General features: G+C 40.4%; 1 protein-coding gene across 1 annotated transcript in view; it reads right to left on the bottom strand.

The window, feature by feature from the left end:
* Positions 1 to 23,132, bottom strand: part of LOC126253282 (delta-sarcoglycan) — a 564,870-nt gene that overhangs the window by 51,028 nt on the left and 490,710 nt on the right. The window contains exon 6 of the mRNA XM_049954506.1: positions 1,135 to 1,207. Within this exon, the coding sequence (XP_049810463.1) occupies positions 1,135 to 1,207 (73 nt within the window). The remainder of the gene's footprint in view (positions 1 to 1,134; positions 1,208 to 23,132) is intronic.

The raw sequence follows: 23,132 nt of genomic DNA, 5'->3' as shown, positions 1-23,132 counted from the left end.
GTCCAAAGAGAAATGAGGACGATGAACATTTGGATAAGCTGTGGATGACGAACGAGACCAATATTTACCTTACTGCTTCATGGAAAGAAAGTACTTCAGACAGTGAAGATAGTGTTACCAGTTTCATCAAACGTGGCTGTCAGGCCTTCTCGCTTCTAAAGTGAAGAGGTTATCACACATTTACGCTTCCAGATTAGTGTGTTGATATGATACAATTTTTACTGTATGCATATTACATGATACTGAGTCGGGCTACGCAATGTGTTCAAAGATACTGCATCAATTAAAGAACAATAAAGGGCAGGAACTTAAACTGCTGACTGGAAGAATGTTCAGATAGAGCGAGCTGTCTGCTACCGATTGGGCGCAGCTCGTTTATACAGTTGAGACGTGAAAGCTCGCAGGAGGCAAGCGACAGTGATTGTATCACAATGTAATACTGTAATGGAGCTCAATAGGTCGCTTAAAAAAATCATAGAGCCGGTGAAAAATGACTTTATCACTCAAATTACTCACTTCGCGCGTTTCAGATATATTTCCATCTTCAGCGTACAGCTTAGATTTATACGTCAAGCGAATCTCACTTTTTACGAACAAATGTTCACGCTTGCCCTTGACACTGTTTGTCATCGAAGCTAAGGACTGAAATTTATGCTAGCCGTAATTAGGAACCACACTATTAACTAAATACTTCCTGTTAAACACAATTCTCAGTTGACTTGCTAGCACTTCTCTTCGAAAGATATACAGGAGTTCAGCCTCCATAATCGCCCAGCTTGGCACGAAGCAATTCGCTTGAGGTATAAGTCCAAGCATTACTCTGAAGCAACAAATATCTGATGATGGAAATAAATTCGAAACCCCTCAAGTGAGCGATTTGAGTAGTCAAGTGATTTTTCAACGGCTCGATGAATTTTATGAATCCACTTAGTCAACTCCAATACAGTACCACGTCAAAATAACTCGGTTACTGCGGTATTAAGGGTCACTGTCACCCAAATAGTACATTGCATCTGTTCAGTCTGTACTAACGCAAAGTTTTTCGTTGTATTTATTACAGTTGCGATTGAACTACCACGGTATTTACACAAGAAGCGCTGTACATGTTCTACTGTTCTACAGTGGTTTACTCACATGAGCTCCTCTCCGGGATTTGCTCGAACCAGTGGCGTCTGGACGGAGCCGTCGAATACAGCGCCGCCCTCACCTGCCGACAAGAAGTCACGTCGTCAGTAGAGGTTAACATGAAGAAGTTAAATAGGCAAGGAAGAATATAAACAATAGTATAGAAGATACAGGCATAATAACAAGGTATCTAAATGTGCACACTAAGGCAGCATTGTTTCGCTGGGAGAACAGCATCGTTGTTTTATAATTTTATGAAAAAAACACATTCTACATCATGTTCTTTTTATTTAGCTGTAATTACGAGTTTCGGGTGAATTAGCCTATTTTCAGATCAAAAACAAGAACAAAACTATTAATTATTCTCTATCATTTAATTATTTACAGTGATACATGAAAGAAATACGTAAATAAGTATAACAGGGTACCCAAAATAAGGAAGATGTTTGGTATAGGAACGGCGCCAGCTTGTGGGTCGGTACGACTGAGAAATCACCGTAAGCGCCGCCATTATATCGGGTGTTTTTAATAAAGACTTTCCCTATTTAACACGTTATAACGCGGAAAGCTAATTACCGTATATGTCCCAGACTTGGTAGCATTAATGTCAAGGACATGGAGAAGAGAAATAATGAAAGAATCATTTCAAACTGAAATACCCTTAATGTACTGCTGTCATACGTCATACCATTACATACCGGTTTTATTACTCGTACAAAAGAGGCTCAATATGACGCCCATCAGTCTGAAGAAGAGTCTGAAAGCGCAGGATTGGATTATGCACAGCAGAACGAAGCATTTCAGTAGACATGCTGACTACCTCTCTTCATATGTTGCGCTTCAGATCAGCACAAGTGTGAATGTTCCCCTGGTAAACCCTGTCCTTCAGGTAGCCTCACAACCAGAAATCAGAGGGAGTGAGATCAGGTGATCGTGCCGGCCAAGCACTTGGAATCGATCGGCTGATAATTCGATCGTTTCAAAATATGTTTCGGAGAAGCAGGTGAACTTCACAAGCGATGTGCGGTGGCGTCCCATCTCGCACGAAAATTGTTGAGTTCAGTGCGTCTCTCTCCTGTAGGGTGGGTGTGACACGCTGGCGGTTCAAATGGTTCAAATGGCTCTGAGCACTATGGGACTTAAAATCTTAGGTCATCAGTGCCCTAGAACTTAGAACTACTTAAACCTAACTAACCTAAGGACATCACACACATCCATGCCCGAGGCAGGATTCGAACCTGCGAACGTAGCAGTCCCGCGGTTCCGGACTGCAGCGCCTAGAACCGCACGGCCACCATGGCCAGCCACGCTGGCGGAGCATATGGCAGAAATGCTGGCCAGGCACACTGCACGTCTATGGTCTTTCAGCGTCAACGTGTCAAAAAAGAATGGGCCAATGATGAACGTAGCCGTGAAGCCACACCATACGGTGACACGTTCAACATACAGGGGAACTTCATGCACAGTGACCCCCTCCGTTTCGGCAATTCTGTGTGTTCACCTCACTCGTCAGAGAAAAATGAGCTTCATCTGTCCATAGGATGGTCCAGGGCCAGCCCTCGTCAACTTCAGTCCTTGGGCGAAAGTGGAGAGCGAGGGTTCAAATGGTTCAAATGGTTCTGAGCACTATGGGACTTAACATCTATGGTCATCAGTCCCCTAGAACTTAGAACTACTTAAACCTCACTAACCTAAGGACATCACACAACAACCAGTCATCACGAGGCAGAGAAAATCCCTGACCCCGCCGGGAATCGAACCCGGGAACCCGGGCGTGGGAAGCAAGAACGTTACCGCACGACCACGGGCTGCGGACGAGAGCGAGGGCAACACGTCGTTGTGCGTCCTGTGGTGCGAGCTGCTGTACGATATGGATCTTCTACATATATCATTTGAGAATGGTTCTAAGCACCTTCTGTATAGTGGACAACGGGATCTTCAACTGTCGTGACACAGCACGTGCACTGCCTAACGGCGATATCATCAACCACCTGTGGTTCAACCGGTAGTCGGCCTCTTTCCGGAGCCACGGCCAGTTCTCCAGTTCATTCGAACTTCTTCATCATGCTCCGCACACCAGGTGGAGAAAGAGGACCCTATAGTAATCTTTTCAGCCGGCGATATTCTGGAAGTGCAGCTGCAGCATTACTGTTGTTTTGATACGACAGGTTCACCAGTAATGCGCTGCTCCTTTTATCCATGCTCATGCTGACACGTCAACAAGTGCATTGCCACTGATTAGGTGCGTGAAACTGTGAATCACGATGACTGATAACGGCACCTGGTGGTCACAGTTGGAACTGGACGGTGGCGCTGTGACGAGTGGAAATCATGCACTCCATACTATGGACCTCATTGTTACCAAGTTTGGCAATCGTGCAGTAATTACTTTCTCTTTATAACGTGTTAAATAAGGACAGTTTAATTATAACCACTCGGTACATGACAGTACGTCGGAGCTTTAGCATTAATATCTCAATAAAATGTTTAATAGTTCATCATGTAGATAGTTTTGCTAACACATTTATTGCAAAAGTTAAAATATGAATAAAGGTTACCACAGTATAGCAAGTAAGAATAGGAGCCAACCGTTTTACTGTTCTGCAATTTGGTTATAAGGTCTGCCAAAGGCATCTATCTTCACTAAAATGTCAAACAAACAGCTTAATTTCGCTATTATAGGACGATTCCAACATTACAGAATGAATATAACTAAAACACAAATCTACATAAAATTTAAAAACATCATTGTCATTGTGTCATGAGCATCAGCGTTGGTTTATGTTTCCTTAGATGAAACACATATAAATGTATCAGTTGTTCCCTTCCAAAGAGGTTAGCGGGCACTGCTGCGGTTGTGGATTTGCCGTCGGTGAAGACATATTTGTGTATTACTACGAACAACTTAGGCGATAGACTCTTCTAGGTTTCCAGACAGAATTATATATCTCTTCAGTGTCTTCTACATGATCGAAGTTCCCACACCTCTGCTGGAATCTTCAGGAACTTCTGTTGTTCAACTAACCGTTAACATTAGAAGATCCTGAAGAAGATGCCACCGAAAGGGTCGAATCGTCGATTGTGTAGAAGAAATTGAGGAGAAAAATAACGTGGCCTAACAACCTAGAAGAGATTACCTTCAATGCAAACTCAAAATGGATAAGGTTTCGCGTTTTTTGGAAGTCGTATTTAATGTTGGAAGGGTTCGTATTAGGCACATACAGTTAAACTAAAAAAAGAATGTGATCTGTAGTCTTATGGTTATATAGTCTACATGTGTGTATTATACAGTGGATTGTCGTGTTCATTTCTTGTCCTTGTGCGAAGTTGTCTGTCAGTCTGACGTCTATCTTCCACTCGGTATGTGTCAACAGATGTACGTTAATAACATAGTAACGACTTTCCTGAAAAGAGGATCGATATATTTACTACACGCACTTTATTGCTGTTCGCTCTAAAGCAACCGAGATACACTCCTGGAAATTGAATTAAGAACACCGTGAATTCATTGTCCCAGGAAGGGGAAACTTTATTGACGCATTCCAGGGGTCAGATACATCACATGATCACACTGACAGAACCACAGGCACATAGACACAGGCAACAGAGCATGCACAATGTCGGCACTAGTACAGTGTATATCCACCTTTCGCAGCAATGCAGGCTGCTATTCTCCCATGGAGACGATCGTAGAGATGCTGGATGTAGTCCTGTGGAACGGCTTGCCATGCCATTTCCAACTGGCGCCTCAGTTGGACCAGCGTTCGTGCTGGACGTGCAGACCGCGTGAGACGACGCTTCATCCAGTCCCAAACATGCTCAATGGGGGACAGATCCGGAGATCTTGCTGGCCAGGGTAGTTGACTTACACCTTCTAGAGCACGTTGGGTGGCACGGGATACATGTGGACGTGCATTGTCCTGTTGGAACAGCAAGTTCCCTTGCCGGTCTATGAATGGTAGAACGATGGGTTCGATGACGGTTTGGATGTACCGTGCACTATTCAGTGTCCCCTCGACGATCACCAGTGGTGTACGGCCAGTGTAGGAGATCGCTCCCCACACTATGATGCCGGGTGTTGGCCCTGTGTGCCTCGGTCGTATGCAGTCCTGATTGTGGCGCTCACCTGCACGGCGCCAAACACGCATACGACCATCATTGGCACCAAGGCAGAAGCGACTCTCATCGCTGAAGACGACACGTCTCCATTCGTCCCTCCATTCACGCCTGTCGCGACACTGGAGGCGGGCTGCACGATGTTGGGGCGTGAGCGGAAGACGGCCTAACGGTGTGCGGGACCGTAGCCCAGCTTCATGGAGACGGTTGCGAATGGTCCTCGCCGATACCCCAGGAGCAACAGTGTCCCTAATTTGCTGGGAAGTGGCGGTGCGGTCCCCTACGGCACTGTGTAGGATCCTACGGTCTTGGCGTGCATCCGTGAGTCGCTGCGGTCCGGTCCCAGGTCGACGGGCACGTGCACCTTCCGCCGACCACTGGCGACAACATCGATGTACTGTGGAGACCTCACGCCCCACGTGTTGAGCAATTCGGCGGTACGTCCACCCGGCCTCCCGCATGCCCACTATACGCCCTCGCTCAAAGTCCGTCAACTGCACATACGGTTCACGTCTACGCTGTCGCGGCATGCTACCAGTGTTAAAGACTGCGATGGAGCTCCGTATGCCACGGCAAACTGGCTGACACTGACGGCGGCGGTGCACAAATGCTGCGCAGCTAGCGCCATTCGACGGCCAACACCGCGGTTCCTGGTGTGTCCGCTGTGCCGTGCGTGTGATCATTGCTTGTACAGCCCTCTCGCAGTGTCCGGAGCAAGTATGGTGGGTCTGACACACCGGTGTCAATGTGTTCTTTTTTCCATTTCCAGGAGTGTATTTCGTTATTGTTCTACATCGCATACACAGAAAAACATTCCGTATTTCGTGCTTATGCTAAAAGGAAATCGATAATAAAAGAAGTTAGGTTTAGTGCTAAAAATAGAACAAAGGAGTAATTGTAATTGACTCTAGAATAATTTGTACTAATTAAAGTATCGGGTGAATATATGTCACTCCAATAGCTATTATTATTACATAACCTGTATGTAGTTAGAGGTGGTAATACGTAAAAACCAAAGAAAACTTGTTTGACTGGAAACAATATTTCTTCGAAAGGACTGCTGTATGTGACACGTCTCTGGAAACATTTCTGCTTCTCTTGGAGCCCTTTCGTGAGGCGCTCCAAGATTTAAGTCTCTCAACTAACTTTTTAAGCAAATGAAACTATGTTGTTGTTGTGGTCTTCAGTCCTGAGACTGGTTTGATGCAGCTCTCCATGCTGCTCTATCCTGTGCAAGCTTCTTCATCTCCCAGTACCTACTGCAACCTACATCCTTCTGAATCTGCTTAGTGTATTCATCTCTTGGTCTCCCTCTACGATTTTTACCCTCCACGCTGCCCTCCAATACTAAATTGGTGATCCCTTGATGCCTCAGAACATGTTCTACCAACCGATCCCTTCTTCTGGTCAAGTTGTGCCACAAACTTCTCTTCTCCCCAGCCCTATTCAATACTTCCACATTTGTTACGTGATCTACCCATCTAATCTTCAGCATTCTTCTGTAGCACCACATTTCGAAAGCTTCTATTATCTTCTTGTCCAAACTATTTATCGTCCATGTTTCACTTCTATACATGGCTACACTTCATACAAATACTTTCAGAAATGACTTCCTGACACTTAAATCTATACTCGATGTTAACAAATTTCTCTTCTTCAGAAACGCTTTCTTTGCCATTGCCAGTATACATTTTATATCCTCTCTACTTCGACCATCATCAGTTACTTTGCTCCCCAAATAGCAAAACTCCTTTACTACTTTGTCTCATTTCCTAGTCTAATTCCCTCAGCATCACCCGACTTAATTCGACTACATTCCATTATTCTCGTTTTGCTTTTGTTGATGTTCATCTTATATCCTCCTTTCAAGACACTGTCCATTCCGTTCAACTGCTCTTCCAAGTCCTTTGCTGTCTCTGACAGAATTACAATGTCATCGGCGAACCTCAAAGTTTTTATTTCTTCTCCATGGATTTTAATACCTACTCCGAATTTTTATTTTGTTTCCTTTACTGCTTACTCAATATACAGAATGAATAACATCGGGGAGAGGCTACAATCCTGTCTTACTCCCTTCCCAACAACTGCTTCCATTTCGTGTCCCTCGACTCTTATAACTGCCATCTGGTGTCTGTACAAATTGTAAATAGCCTTTCGCTCCCTGTATTTTACCCCTGCTACCTTTGGAATATGAAAGAGAGTATTCCAGTCAACATTGTCAAAAGCTTTCTATAAGTCTACAAATGCTAGAAACGTACGTTTGCCTTTCCTTAATCTTTCTTCTAAGATAAGTCTTAAGGTAAGTATTGCCTCACGTGTTCCAGTATTTCTACGGAATCGAAACTGATCTTCCCCGAGGTCGGCTTCTACTAGTTTTTCCATTCGTCTGTAAAGAATTCGTGTTAGTATTTTGCAGCTGTGGCTTATTAATCTGATTGTTCGGTAATTTTCACATCTGTCAACACCTGCTTTTTTGGGACTGGAATTATTATATTCTTCGTGAAGACTGAGGGTATTTCGCCTGTTTCATAGATCTTGCTCATCAGATTATAGAGTTTTGTCAGGACTGGCTCTCCTAAGGCCGTCAGTAGTTCCAATGGAATGTTGTCTACTCCGGGGGCCTTGTTTCGACACAGGCCTTTCAGTGCTCTGTCAAACTCTTCACGCAGTATCGTATCTCCCATTTCATCTTCATCTACATCCTCTTCCATTTCCATAATATTGTCCTCAAGTACATCGCCCTTGTATAGACCCTCCATATACTCTTTCCACCTTTCTGCTTTCCCTTCTTTGCTTAGAACTGGGTTGCCATCTGATCTCTTGATGTTCATACAAGTGGTTCTCTTTTCTCCAAAGGTCTCTTTAATTTTCCTGTAGGCAGTATCTATCTTACCCCTAGTGAGATAAGCCTCTACATACTTACATTTGTCCTCTAGCCATCCCTGCTTAGCCATTTTGCACTTCCTGTCGATCTCATTTTTGAGACGTTTGTATTCCTTTTTGCCTGCTTCATTTACTGCATTTTTATATTTTCTCCTTTCATCAATTAAATTCAATATTTCTTCTGTTACCCAAGGATTTCTACTAGCACTCGTCTTTTTACCTACTTGATCCTCTGCTGCCTTCACTACTTCATCCCTCAAAGCTACCCGTTCTTCTTCTACTGTATTTCTTTCCCCCATTCCTGTCAATTGTTCCCTTATGCTCTCCCTGAAACTCTGTACAACCTCTGGGTTATTCAGTTTATCCAAGTCCCATCTCCTTAAGTTCCCACCTTTTTGCAGTTTCTTCAGTTTTAATCTACAGGTCATAACCAATAGATTGTGGTCAGAGTCCACATCTGCCCCTGGAAATGTCTTACAATTTAAAACCTGGTTCCTAAATCTCTGTCTTACCATTATATAATCTGATACATTTTAGTGTCTCCAGGGTTCTTCCATGTATACAACCTTCTTTCATGATTCTTAAACCAAGTGTTAGCTATGATTAAGTTGTGCTCTGTGCAAAATTCTACCAGGCGACTTCCTCTTCATTTCTTAGCCCCAATCCATATTCACCTACTTTGTTTCCTTCTCTCCCTTTTCCTACTACCGAATTCCAATAACCCATGACTATTAAATTTTCGTCACCCTTCACTATCTGAATAATTTCTTTTATTCCATCATACATTTCTTCAATTTCTTCGTCATCTGCAGAGCTAGTTGGCATATAAGCCTGTACTACTGTAGTAGGTGTGGGCTTCGTATCTATCTTGGCCACAATAATGCGTTCACTATGCTGTTTGTAGTAGCTTACCCGCATTCCTATTTTCCTATTCATTATTAAACCTACTCCTGCATTACCCCTAATTGATTTTGTGTTTATAACCCTGTAGTCACCTGACCAAAAGTCTTGTTCCTCCTGCCACCGAACTTCACTAATTTGCACTATATCTAACTTTAACCTATCCATTTCCCTTTTTAAATTTTCTAACCTACCTGCCCGATTAAGTGATCTGACATTCCACTATATGATTCCAGAACCCGTTTCAATTCTGAAACGTCTGTGATGTATACATGCAGACTGAAGCCACGGATGAAAATTTGTGCTGGGGTCTCCTGTTCACTAGGCAGATGCGCAAACCGCTACGCCACCCTGGTACGTACCTTACATTGGTGGTTCGTATTTCCGAAGATAGCGACATATAATTAGAGTTGATGTGGGATTCAGCTTGCTCTAGCAACAAAAGGATGCATCAAAATTTTGAATGTATTCACTCCAAAATTTCGTACGGAATGCTGCACTGAATATGTTACATTACCAACTATTATAAGGAGGCTCAAACTGATCTTAATCTCAGAACACACAATTACCGAGCGAGGTGGCGCAGTGGTTAGCACACTACACTCGCATTCGGGAGAACGACGGTTCAATCCCTCGTCCGGCCATCTTGATTTAGGTTTTCCGTGATTTCCCTAAATCGCTCCAGGCAAATGCCGGGATGGTTACTTTGAAAGGGCACGGCCGATATCCTTCCCCATCCTTCCCTAATCTGATGAGACCGATGACCTCGCTGTCTGGTCTCCTCCCCCAAACAACCCAACTCCAACCCCACACACCGACTCTCGACTCCATTTATTCGTTACACTATGCACAGACTTGCAAAAAGCGAGTTGTTCACAGCATCTTTCGCCTGACCAACTTTTACTGAAAGTGCAGGCTTAACCAGTGCAGACTTAAGCAGTCTCCTTAGCCGAAATCGGTAAGTACGGTACGTTTGTACCGCGGCGCCCGACTCTGAGGGAGGAAATGTGTAGCCGTATTGTTTGTCATCAGCAGATTTAGTGTCAATGTCGTGGGTTAAATTCCAAACGGCTGTTTGCCGGATGTTTACAAGATATTCGACAGTCCTTGTGGTGTTGTTCTACAAGGAGATTAGGAAAGACGATCAGGGCTTAACAGTGCCGTGCAACTTTAATTACTAAACTTGTTATTTCATGCCACTGCGAAAAACAGAAAGCGATATCCCTGGCAAATTTGGAAATATCTCAGTTTCTCGAGTTAGGTGACTCACTCACAACGTGTTTATGTAGAAAACGCCCTCTTACGCGAACCGTCTTTTGCGAATGTGAGGAAAGATAAGCTCTGCTGTTTAAGGTGTTGTAAGTAGGCTGTTTAGGATTTCTTATTGGTAACGCCACGTAGCGCTCTGTATGAAAACCAATGGCTGTGCTGTGTGCAGTCTGTGGCTAGTTTGCATTGTTGTCTGCCATTGTAGTGTTGGGCAGCTGGATGTTAACAGCGCGTAGCGTTGTGCAGTTGGAGGCGAGCCGTCAGCAGTGGTGGATGTGGGAAGTGAGATGGCGGATTTTTGAGAGCGGATGATCTGGACGTGTGTCCATCAGAGACAGTACATTTGTAAGACTGGTTGTCATGAACTGATATATTATATAACATTTGAACAACATTAAGGTAAATACATTGTTTGTTCTCTATCAAAATCTTTCTTTTGCTGTGCCTATCAGTAGTTGAACATTTCTTCGGCAGCATTCATTGGCGGACTAAATTCCATCTTACCTGAGTTCTTAAAACGTCACATCACCTTATATGTGGACGATATTCTGATAGCAGAAGCCTCATGGGAACAACACAATCGCATCCTCAACAGCGTGTTACATACTTTTGCAGAATCTGGAATTACAGTTAACTTGGAAAAGTCTGAATTCGGTAGGACAAAGCTGAAGTTTTTGGGACATATTATTTCTTCTGAAGGCATTCAGCCGGATCCTGAAAAGTTAGAAGCAATCAGAGGCATTCCAGTTCCATCCACAAAAAAACAAGTCCGCAGTTTTCTAAGTCTCGTAAATTTTTACTGTCATTTTCTGAATATGCAAATTCTAGTTACACCAAAACTTTGTTCTCTCACTGGAAAAAATACTATTTGGAACTGGGACGATCAAGCACAGCTGTAATTCAATTCTTTGAAAGAAGCGTTACTTAACGCACCACTACTAGCTCATCAAGATCTGTCACAAGATTTCTGTCTTAGCATGGATTCTTCTAAAGTCGGTCTTGGTGCCCATTTATTTCAAGAAGCCATAGAAAATGACACTACTGTTCAGAAAACCATTGCTTTTGCTAGCAGAGTGCTAACAAAATCTGAAAAAATTATTCCGTTACTGAATTAGAAGCTTTAGCTATAGTTTGGGCATTTAACAAATTCCGTTTCTTTCTTTCTGGTAAGCACGTAAAAGTATACAGTGATCATCGTGCATTACAATTTCTTATGTCTTCAAAATTAAATCATGACACGTTAAAACGTTGGGCATTGTTTCTGCAAGAATTCCACTTCACAACAGTCTACATTCCCGGCAAGGAGAACATTGTTGCGGACGCACTGCACGCGCACCGGCTGGGCTTGAGAAAAGGCACAGAAGGCAACCTAGAGAAAAATCTCAGTATTCCTTACATTCAGAAAGTCGCCTTTGAAAACTTCATCACCTCATCCTTAAAGGACATTGCTCATGAACAAGATAAACATCCGATTTGGAAAGACACCAAAAGTAAATGGCATCAAAAGACACACACAGAGATTCGGCATTATTATCTGGTTAGAAACAACATACTGTTCAAACGCTGCACTATTGATGACAAGAGATGGGTACTTTGCATTCCTGACGATTTTGTTAATAAGCTCGTTTGGTACATTCATTTCAGCTATGCACATTTTGGTCCACGAAAATGTTATCATATTCTTCGGACGACTTGTTATTTTAACAATATGGAAAAGAGAATTCGAAGAGTCTTGTCTATTTGTAAACTTTGTCAAAAGGCTAAATCATCTACTGTCTCACATCGTGCTCCGTTGTTTCCTATCATTGCTTCTAAATTAAAAGAATTTGCTGCTGTTGATCTCTTGGGACCCCTTGTCAGAACATCTAATGGATTTTCGTACGTTCTAGTCGCTGTTGAACTTACTTCAAAATTTGTTTCTTTCACTCCGTTACGTAAAGCCACTGGACGGTCTGTATCCAACGCCTTTGTTAAAAATTTCTTACGTGAAGTTGGACACGTTAGTAAAGTCATTTCAGATAACGGAACGCAATTCAGATCTGCTGTTTGGTCACGCATGCTTCGGAACCATAAAATCAAACCTATTTTTATTTCATTGTACTCACCACATTGTAACCCGTCTGAACGGATTACGAAAAAAAAAAAAACAATAAGCTTTGCAGACTTTATTGTCACAGAAAGCATCAGCATTGGGACAGATATTTACACTTATTCCAAAACGTGCTGAATGAAATGCCTCATGACTCCACTGCTTTACCACCTATTCTTGTACTGAAGAATGAAGAACCACCGAGCAGAATCAGAGAGCTTGTACCTTTCCCGAATACACGTAAACTTCGACACAAAGACATAATTGATTTGACTATTAAAAATATAAAATCTGCAGCAGACAAAAGGAGAAAACTACACGCTAAAGGAAAAGCAAAGAAATTATATATTGGTCAGAAAGTTCTCATTAAAGCTCATTCATTGGCACATAAGAAGAAACACTTGAGTCACAAATTCTTTCTAGTTTACAATGGACCTTACAGAATCCGACGTATACCACATGATAATTGCGTTGAAGTTGAAACTCTGCGTACTAGGAAGAGTAAAGGTTTACACCACATTTCACATATAAAACCGTTTATTGAAAGATAATCCGTTTTTTAACTTAGTCTTTGCCATAAAACTTTTCACTTCACGCTACTAGTACAATTTGTCACACTGAGAAACTGTTAACATGCAACAATGTTTTGAAGTTAACTATCCAGTCTAGAACCTAGGGAACATTTTTAAACAGAAATTACGAATGGATTGTTATAGTGAACAGACGACACAGTGTTGTTATTTGTACATTCCTGCTTGTTAGTTGCACGATTACGTAACGACTATCAGGCTTACCTACTTAGAACATATACTGGTACTGCTAATGAGATTTTAATACAACATTTTGGTTTACTTGAAAATACATTCTCGATTTAAAGTACTTTCTGTGAGATACCAGATGTCACAGTGGTTAGTTTATGTGACAGCTACACGATTTTATCACGACGCTACTAATGAGTGACAATTTACAATGTTGCTTTTGCGGTGTTTCTGTTTTATATCTGCACAGTTTTTCTGAATTCTTCTGGAAAGGAAAACATGTTTTAGTAGTAACTTTTGTGGTATAGCTGCAATGAGACAGCCTTTTCTGTAGCACAACAATACGTTACAGCACAGTACTTTCTTCATCACGGCAATAAGTGTAATAAGTGAGATATCTATACGCAAAGCATTTCACTTTTGTTTATAATGAGGTAAGTACATTGACTTCTGCAGAATTTAGCTTTCGGAGGACGATAACTATGACACTTCCACAGAGATTATCTGACAACAAGACGCACAGTTTAGCGCTACAGTACAGGTATTTGAATGATTAATTATGTACTTAAAACATTTATTTTTAAAGATTTTTGAATTACAATGATACAAAGGTTTTCCGTGATACATTTCATTCCATTGCTGTACTCTGTAACACCTGAGGGTATAATTACATTAATCCTCAGTGGGGTACACGCTTACTTTGTGTACCATGTGTTTGGCAAGCACAAGGAGCCCTAGCTAATATGGTATTTGCTTATACAACTTTACACATCGGTACCATATTTCTCTAACACAAATTACACAGCTATCTGATCATTTAACTAAGAGAGACAAACATCTATTTTACTACATCACTGACCGATGTTTATGCAATTACACAGCTGGATAACTTCACACTTACGAAATTGTATTTTGTCTGTACTTTGTGAACTGTTCTTAATTTTTCAGAACCATTGTGATACTAAGAGAGCTTTGAATGATGTATTTGGTATGGGATCATGATTTTTAAAGTATGTTTGAGGTAGATGACACTACTGAAATAAGCTGAGAATTTTCTTTAGGTTTTGAAATTATTGCAGAAAGCTACGACGTTTTTGAGATTTGGCTGTGTCTTATGCTTTTGAGGTATGTTAATGATCAATAAGCTGATGCTATATGAGGAATTTGATTATGCTATGTATTTATTATGATGAAATATTGAAGAAGTGTCGACGATTATGTATATAAAAGGTAAGGAATAATGAGTAGTGGTTAGGGACTCTGACTTGTGAAAAAGGATGTTGGAAACCAAGAATCGTACTTTAAGAGTTACGAAATGTGTGTAAATGCGTGAATTTATCACAATGCCGGCAAAAATTTTGTGGACACAGTTATATTTATAGGATTTTGTTTCTACAAATTTGTAACGCAAATTCTCGACCTGTGAAATTTTTTATATGAGACTGTCACTGTAGTGCAAACTGGTGTCGTAAATATTTCCGTAAGAAAGGTAAGTGACCTTGATATAATGTGTTTTATGCGCCCAGCTGAGAGATAGTCGTCTGACAAAAGAAAGCCATTAGATGGAGAAAAAAAAGAGGCCATTATCCTCGCTATTGACATTTCTTTGTAGAAAGCATCGCAAATACGACACGCTCAAACTTGAAAATATATGATTACACTGTGGAGACCTTCGTTTATGATATTTACTAAATGCCTAATGAAATGATGAGAAACATTTTACATCTATTGTCTTTCTAGTTGAGAGATTGCTTATTTTGTTTAATATCTAGTTTATAGTTGCACTGCAGCATTGTTTGAATTAAAATTTAATATATGTACTAATAGAAACGTTTTCTGTCTACAGACCCAGTAAACAATAATGTTTAGATTTACTTTCTCAAAAAAAAGGAAATAGAGCACAACTAGACATTTCCCTTCACAGGAATTGCAAAAATAATTTTTTAACGATTTGGTAACTTGTCTGCTAGAGTAAATTATCGTAATGCATTACTCTAGGGTTAAGATGTGACATAGGTATTAGACATGGCCATCTTTACTCTACTATTTTTTCTGCTAGTGGGCTTTGTCATGTTTAGATATTAGTTATTGCATTTGCTGCTGCCGTTTGCCAGGCATAGTGCTACTAAATTTCACTTTGTATTACTCTGTTAAGCCAGTTTTACTACTGATTTATTTGTGAGGACGACGGTTCAATCCCGTCTCCGGCCATCCTGATTTAGGTTTTCCCTGATTTCCCTAAATCGTTTCAGGCAAATGCCGGGATGGTTCCTTTGAAAGGGCACGGCCGATTTCCTTCCCAATCCTTCCCTAACCCGAGCTTGCGCTCCGTCTCTAATGACCTCGTTGTCGACGGGACGTTAAACACTAACCACCACCACCACCACCACTACTGATTTATTTTTCTTGTTTGCTGCACTTTGCCTTATATTAGTTGTAATGTTGCATTTGCTTTGATAATTTATATTTTTTGCTGCTTGCTTTGCCAAGTTGCATTTTTGTCATTGCTGTTTGTGTTAATTGTTTTGTGCTGCTGCATTGCCTCGTCCCTTAGTTTAGCATCTGAGATCAGTAGATTTAAGTTAGCTTAAGATGGGGTAGGCTATATAAGAGAACGAGTTGCGATGAATTGGAACAAATGCATTGAGAAGGTATAAGAAAATGGTTTGGACAAATAAGTATTTTGAAAGAGGATATGAATAAAAAAAGTAGGGTTTAGAGACAACAGGTTTAGGTAGGATTTTCTTAGATATAAATGATGAGGTAAGATAATGGAAAATAAATAATGAGGAAAGAAATATGTGAAAATATAAATACAGAAAGCATGCTTGGAGAGGATTTTTTTGGTGGAAGCAAATGTTGAAATAAGACGAAAGATCTGTGGAATGAAGTTTTGGGTTGGACTGCAGTACCAAATGTTACACTGAAAACAAACCCTGTCCTTTCCTCCTGTGTTATTCTGCTATCTGTTTGTGTACTTTTGTGTATTTGTGTTTTTCCCGTCTTTATGTGTTTAGCTACTAAGATTTATGTTGTAGAATTAATCTAGTACTAAGCTACATTCACTATGATAAGGAATACTGTTATCCTCAAATATAATTTACATTAATAATATGTTATTTACTTTGTAAAGATGTTTATAGACATTATTAATTCTGTTCTGTTTCAATGCTCATATGTTAAATTAATGTTTCGAAAACTATTCTCATTATTTGATGTATTTAGTTATGTCATAATTCCTGTAGCACTGATGTAAATGTTTATTTCTACTCTTTTGTAAAGCCCCTATTATTACAAATGTTATCTGTAGTGTTGTGTTCTTTAATGATGTATTTTGTACCTTTGTTATTGTATCTTTATGTTATAAAATTGTAATTGACACCAGTTCATCAAATTAAGTAACTTGTAAGTTTCATTTCACTGCACACTGTTTCTGTTGTCATACTATATGCACAATAGATGAGAAGTTGGGACTGTTAGTGTTTGCACATGTGTTAATAATTCAGCAAGGGACTGATTAAAAGCATTGCTGGTTCTAAGGACAATTCCAAAAACTTTGTGAGTGCACAAGTGGTGGTTTATGGACTTGCTATATTGTCCGCAAGACTCTTCGATGGTGATTGTGCACCTACACAGTTGCAACAGATGGCTGCTGGCCATCTCTACAAGGACTACAGTGGGTCTACACCTTTGATGACCCACCAGTGCCATTTTTTCTACAAGGAATGCAGTGCGTCTGCACCTCTGGTGGCCCACCAATACCATAATCTCTACCAGGACTACAGTGTGTCTGCTCTGTGATGACCTACCTACCAATATTCTTCAAAACTTAGACTGACTCTGCTGTGGGTTTGCTCTGTTGTGGCCCATTACCTGTCTGCATGTCAAGAGTCAACACTGTCTTTCCGTTGGAAGGACAACACTACTTCTTCAAGACTGCATGGAAATCCACTACTGCTATGTGCATTTTCTTTTACTGCTCCGACTTTAAGAAAAACACTGCTATTTTACTGTGATGAACGATTAGGACTGTCTTTATGGACTGTGAGAAAATTTTAGCTTTTGACCAACATTGTGTCAATAAGTGTGTGCATTTGATTTCTTTGTTATTGTAATTGTGAAAAAATTTATAACAAATATGTATTGGCCAGTGCCCAAAACAATTCGTAAAATTTTTGTGGGGAGCATAGGGGCTATGTAAGTAGGCTGTTTAGGTTTTCTTATTGGTAACGCGACGTAGCGCTCTGTATGAAAACCACTGGCTGTGCTGTGTGCAGTCTGTGGCTAGTTTGCATTGTTGTCTGCCATTGTACTGTTGGGCAGTTGGATGTTAACAGCGTGTAGCGTTGTGCAGTTGGAGGTGAGCCGCCAGCAGTGGTAGATATGGGAAGTGAGATGGCGGATTTTTGAGAGCGGATGATCTGGACGTGTGTCCATCAGAGACAGTACATTTGTTAGACTGGATGTCATGAACTGATATATAATATAACCTTTGAACAATTTTAAGGTAAATACATTGATTGTTCTGTATAAAAATCTTTCTTTTGCTAACTGTGCCTATCAGTAGTTAGTGCCTTCAGTAGTTTGAATCTTTTATTTAGCTGGCAGTAGTGGCGCTCTCTGTATTGCGGTAGTTCGAGTAACGAAAATTTTTGTGAGGTAAGTGATTTGTGAAACGTATAGGTCAATGTTAGTCAGCGCCATTCTTTTGTAGGGATTTTTGAAAGTCAGATTGCGTTGCGCTAAAAATATTGTGTGTCAGTTTAAGCACAGTCATGTATAATTGTTCAAAGGGGACGTTTCAGTGTTTGCATCTGTATTTACGTCAGCACTCATCAATTCACATCGAAGCGCTTAGTAGGGGACTCACACGACCACTTTAAGTCTTATTTTAGGCCGTTTCACTCTCGTATAAAACAAAGGAAAAATGGACATTTTACTCTTGCAAGTTCTGAGTTATTTTTCTCTCATTGCGATAATTATTTATCAATATGTAGATGGAAGTCAACAAAATATTTTCACATTATGCGGAGATAGATTGTGGTTGATGTTTTGTGAAAAGATTCCGCCGCAACGAAAAAGGCCTTTTTTATTCTTTACCATCCCAAGTCGTAAATATCTGTGAGAATGACTCACCTACTTCGTGACGACACAAAACGAGGTGCCATTTTCTGCGGCGCTTTTATGATGCCTTTTTATGATGTCATTCCTATCTGGTAAGGATTCCTTACCGCGCGGCAATACTTCAGAAAAAGGAAAGAGAAGCGTAGTTTAGGCAATCTCTTTGGTATTTGTAGCATCTCCTAATTGTAAGTGTTCTTTACATAGAAGACAGTCTTTGGCTGCCATCCCGATGACATTTTCTGTGTGATTGATTCAATTTAAGCTGTTAGTAATTATAGCGCCTAGATGAATCGGTAACCTTTAAATTTGTGTTATTCATCGTGTAACAGAAATTTAATACATTAATTTTAGCACAAGTATAGAGGACTTCACACTTCTTACTTTCAATGTCAATTGACAGCTGTCGGAGGGCCGTTCGCACTGTCTAGCATATCATATTGATACAGGTAGATTAAAATATCAGAGGGCGTATAACACTTCGTTGATGACTGCTGGATATCACTAAAGCTTAATGAGCACCATTTCCAACATCGGCTAGTTAGCTAGTTTCATGTCCCTTGCATTGTTTTGCACGATAAATCGTACCGAACGAGACATTTTACATTCACATCGCAGATTAATTAGTAAATGTGGCTACATGCTGAACATTTATAAGTTTTTGATTATTTTTATATATAAAAGTGTGTGTTAGTAATTCCTACCCACACCTTATATACGTTGCAATTGTGGAAAATCTTCTACGAAGTAGAGGGAGTTGTTAAGAAGAAAATTCTTCAGTTTGATTTCAAATTTTACTTGCATGTCTGTCAGACATTTTATATTACTGAGTAACTGATAAAAAACATTAGTTCCAGCTTTGTGTACCACTTTTTGTGCCAAACACAAGCTTAATGTGGAATAATGAATGTCATTTTTCCTTCTCGTGCTTTAATTGTGTACATAATTGTTCCTTTTGAACTCTAATGGACATTTACAATAAACTCCATGAAGGAATAAATATACTGTGAAGCAGTAATCAGAATGCCGAACTCCTTAAACATATTGCTACAAGGCGATCGTGGATGAGAACCACGTATTATCCGTGCAACACCTTTTTTAAGGAATGAAGAGCTTCTTTCTTATGTTACGCTATAATATTATTCCATATGGCATTATTGAATAAAACAATATCCCCAGGACATGCATTGATTCTGAGCGCAAATGTGACTGAACTAAGTTGTTTAAGAAGTTCCAAAGTCTACTTTTCCGGTTAAATTCTAATCACTATGGACACCTAATAATTCTAAAGTTCACACCATATTGCTTACTTCCTCACCTTGTGTTACACTTATTAATCGTGCAGAACTGAATGAACTGTGTCTGTTTAAAATTGAAAGTGAGGCCATCCGCAGAAAACCAGTCGATGACACTTTTAACAACACTGTTTAACATTTCTTCTTTTTCTTGAATTGATTACAAAACTAGTGTCGTGTTATCAACAAAAGGAGCTAATTCTGTTCCCTGCATTTCAGACAGAAGAACGCTTACATGTATCAATAACAATAGTGGATCTAAAATTGAGCCTTGGGGATCCCCAGACGTGATTTCTCTCCAATCATAATTACATCCAGAGATTATATTGCTTGCATTACTAAGCACAACCTTCTGCGTTATGTTACGTCATCGTCCACTGGATAATTCTTCAATCCCATAAAAGTTCAATTTATCTTGGGGAATACTGTTTGTCACACAGTCCAATGCCTTAGATAGGTCACCGAAAATACCAGCCAGTGATATTTTACTCTTCAATGCTTATAAAATTTGGTGAGTGAACATGTTATTGTCATTATCAGTACAGCAATTCCTCTGAAACCCAAACTGTGACTTGCTGAGCATATTATCGTTGCAAAGGTGAGTTACTATTCCAGAGAACTCACCATGTCAAAAATTTTGGGAAACTGTTTTAGCGGTGAAACGGGACGGTAGTTACTGATATCTTTCCTATCACCTTTGTTGAGTAGGGATCTGGCAGGGGGATATTTTAGTCTATCTGGAAAAAATGTCTTAAGTTAGTGATGCATTACATATTTCAGATAAGACTGGGCTCATTACATGGGAACAAGTCTTTAGTACTCTACTGGAAACACCGTCCAAACCAGACTAGCTTTTATTTTTGAGAGAACGTATAATTTCCTTAATTTCGGAAGGATAACTTGGTGATATATTCATATGATTGAATTTTATGAGACTTACTTTTTCAACATTCCGTTGTGGTTTTTCTGTTGAACTGCTTGTCCCTATACTTTCTACTATGTCTAGGAAATGATGATTATGTTTTCCATCTGTTGTTTCTGTTGATAAATTTTTCATCACTGAAAGTGTTTTCTAAGCCAGCCTTAGGAAGATGAGGGTTTTAATGTCCAGGAGACGATTCGGGAAGGATGGGGTAGGAAACTGAAAGGAACAACCCCAGCATTCTCCTTAGGGGTTTAGGAAATCTCGGAAAACCAAAATCTGGACTTTAGGATGGGCTTTGAGAGCCGTTCTCCGGAATACGGGGCCCTGCATCTTACCCACACCTCCCTCGGTTGCGTAATTATAGCGTGCTCGGAAAGTTTATTTTACCTGTTTATTGGTAACATTGTCTTGTTAATGTTTCATGGGATGACTGCATGTCGATATTTTATTCGTGTGGCTTCACTGGACTGCTGTATGCACATTTACATAAGATACGCGCGGTTATTGTAATGTTGCAACTAACAGAAAATCCGCCCTTTATCGGGGAATAAACACAACTGGATACAATTTTTTCCAAATCCGAATACTTGGGCTGCTGTTACACGGTTAAGCGGTCTTAAACAACACACACATTTCCCGTCAGCGCGGCCGCCGATTGATGACGTCACACCGACGCTATGCGAAGCGACAAAACCTCGTTTTGTGCGCCCGGAATCAGCGCCGCGTCACGTGTTTTTGATTCCGCGGGAATAAATATAAAGGGAATTTTTAATTTCCACAAGAGTTATTTTGCGAACGAAACGAGATTATTGTCCATTATTTGCTTTCTGGAAATGAACGATACATGTGTGACTCGGAGATACGGTCTTCCTACCACAGGCTCATGAATTTTTATTGGAGACGGAAGCTGTGTGTAACGGAGTTTGTTAAAAATGTTAGCATACTGATAGCTTTAAAATTATTAAAAAGGGCTGCCACAGCGGATGACAAAAATGTGATTTTACCATTGACGAGCATCGTTAGTTTTACACATTTTCGCGCGAGAAATATCGTATTGCAGTAGTTCGAATGGCGCAGCGTTATTTGTGTGCGGACTATCGGTTAGCCTGTCGCAACTAAAAAGTTGCTGAAAACAGAACTCGTACCGAGCTACGAGACACTCGCTTCAACGTCGAACTGTTACTGCAGGAAATGGCTTCTAATTCCTGCCCTTCATTATGGTTTCGTATCTAGACGAATTCCCTGATCACTGCAGGCTAATATCATTATATTTTACGTACTCTTAATTAAACTACGGCGGATTTCAGTACCCGTTATAGTTTATCAAAGCTACATGTTCATTTGTCTACCAACTCACGAGAGGAAAAAGGAAAGAAAATTCCTATTTCACGTAACCAATTAAGTCGAAGCACCGTTTTATTTCAAAATATTTAATTATGGCTGCCCTGACCACAATTTCGATGCGCGGGATTAGCCGAGCGTTCTATGGCGCTGCAGTCATGGACTGTGCGGCTGGTTCCGGCGGAGGTTCTAGTCCTCCCTCGGGCATGGGTGTGTGTCTTTGTCCTTAGGATAATTTAGGTTACGTAGTGTGTAAGCTTAGGGACTGATGACCTTAGCAGTTAAGTCCCATAAGATTTTACACACATTTATTTAATTTTTTATACCACAATTTCAGTACTGAGTAATTCGTCCGGATAATTATTAGACTTTTGTGGATTACTAGTAAAAGGTTTCGTATTGCCACGTCTATTAATAGTTCCAAAGGTCAGATTCATTGACCCTTATTTTATTTAATCCTCGTTGATCCATTAGTAGAATTTATTTTTAATTTCTCTGATAATTATATGATCTTACGTGAAAAGTGGCCGCCGGTTACGACAAGATTTCTTGCTATATGTAATTCTCCCAAGGTAGGTCAGAACATATATTACATTGATATTCAGGTTTCTAAGGGTTTATTTATCGATTGCCATATTTCATTTGTAGTTCACTGTTGTTATTTGAATTTACATATTGTCATTTTATTGTTCGCAAAGAGTGAGTGGAGCCGTGTGTGCTAGAAAATGGAGTGCCAAGTTCAAAAATTTGAACATTTCCAACACATTCTTCCGTTTGAGTTCAGTACTTGGATGACAGCAGTGGAGGCAGCCGCAAACATTTGCGCCATGTGTGGTGACAATGACATTGGACAGACCATAGCAAAGAAATGTTTTCTCGTGTTAATGATCATATTTTAGACATTAGTGACTCTCGACGTTAAGGAAGACCTTCGGGGTTTGATGAAGATCGTTTAAACGCGTTAATCCACAACGATCCACGTCAGTGCACTCTAAGCTGGCAAATGTGATGAATCGTGCTCATTCCACCATTCTGCGACCTTTGCATGCACTGAGAAAGGTTAAGAAATCGGCCGTATGCGTACCGCCTGCTCTAAGACAATATCATAAAACGCAGAGGGCGATCATACATGCATGTCTGTTTGCTCGTAAACAACACCAACCATTCATATCCCGTATCGTTACTGGTGACGAGAAGCAGTGTATGTATGCTAACATAAGGAGAAGAAAGGAATAGTTGAGCGCAAACAAAGCAGTAACTCCCGACACAAAAACATATGCTCGTGCACAAAAGATGCGGTTATGCTACGA

Source organism: Schistocerca nitens, chromosome 4, assembly GCF_023898315.1.
Source record: "Schistocerca nitens isolate TAMUIC-IGC-003100 chromosome 4, iqSchNite1.1, whole genome shotgun sequence".
Taxonomy (NCBI): Eukaryota; Metazoa; Arthropoda; class Insecta; order Orthoptera; family Acrididae; genus Schistocerca; species Schistocerca nitens.
The sequence above is the reverse complement of the archived record's forward strand: the minus strand, read 5'-3'. Positions and strand labels throughout refer to the sequence as shown.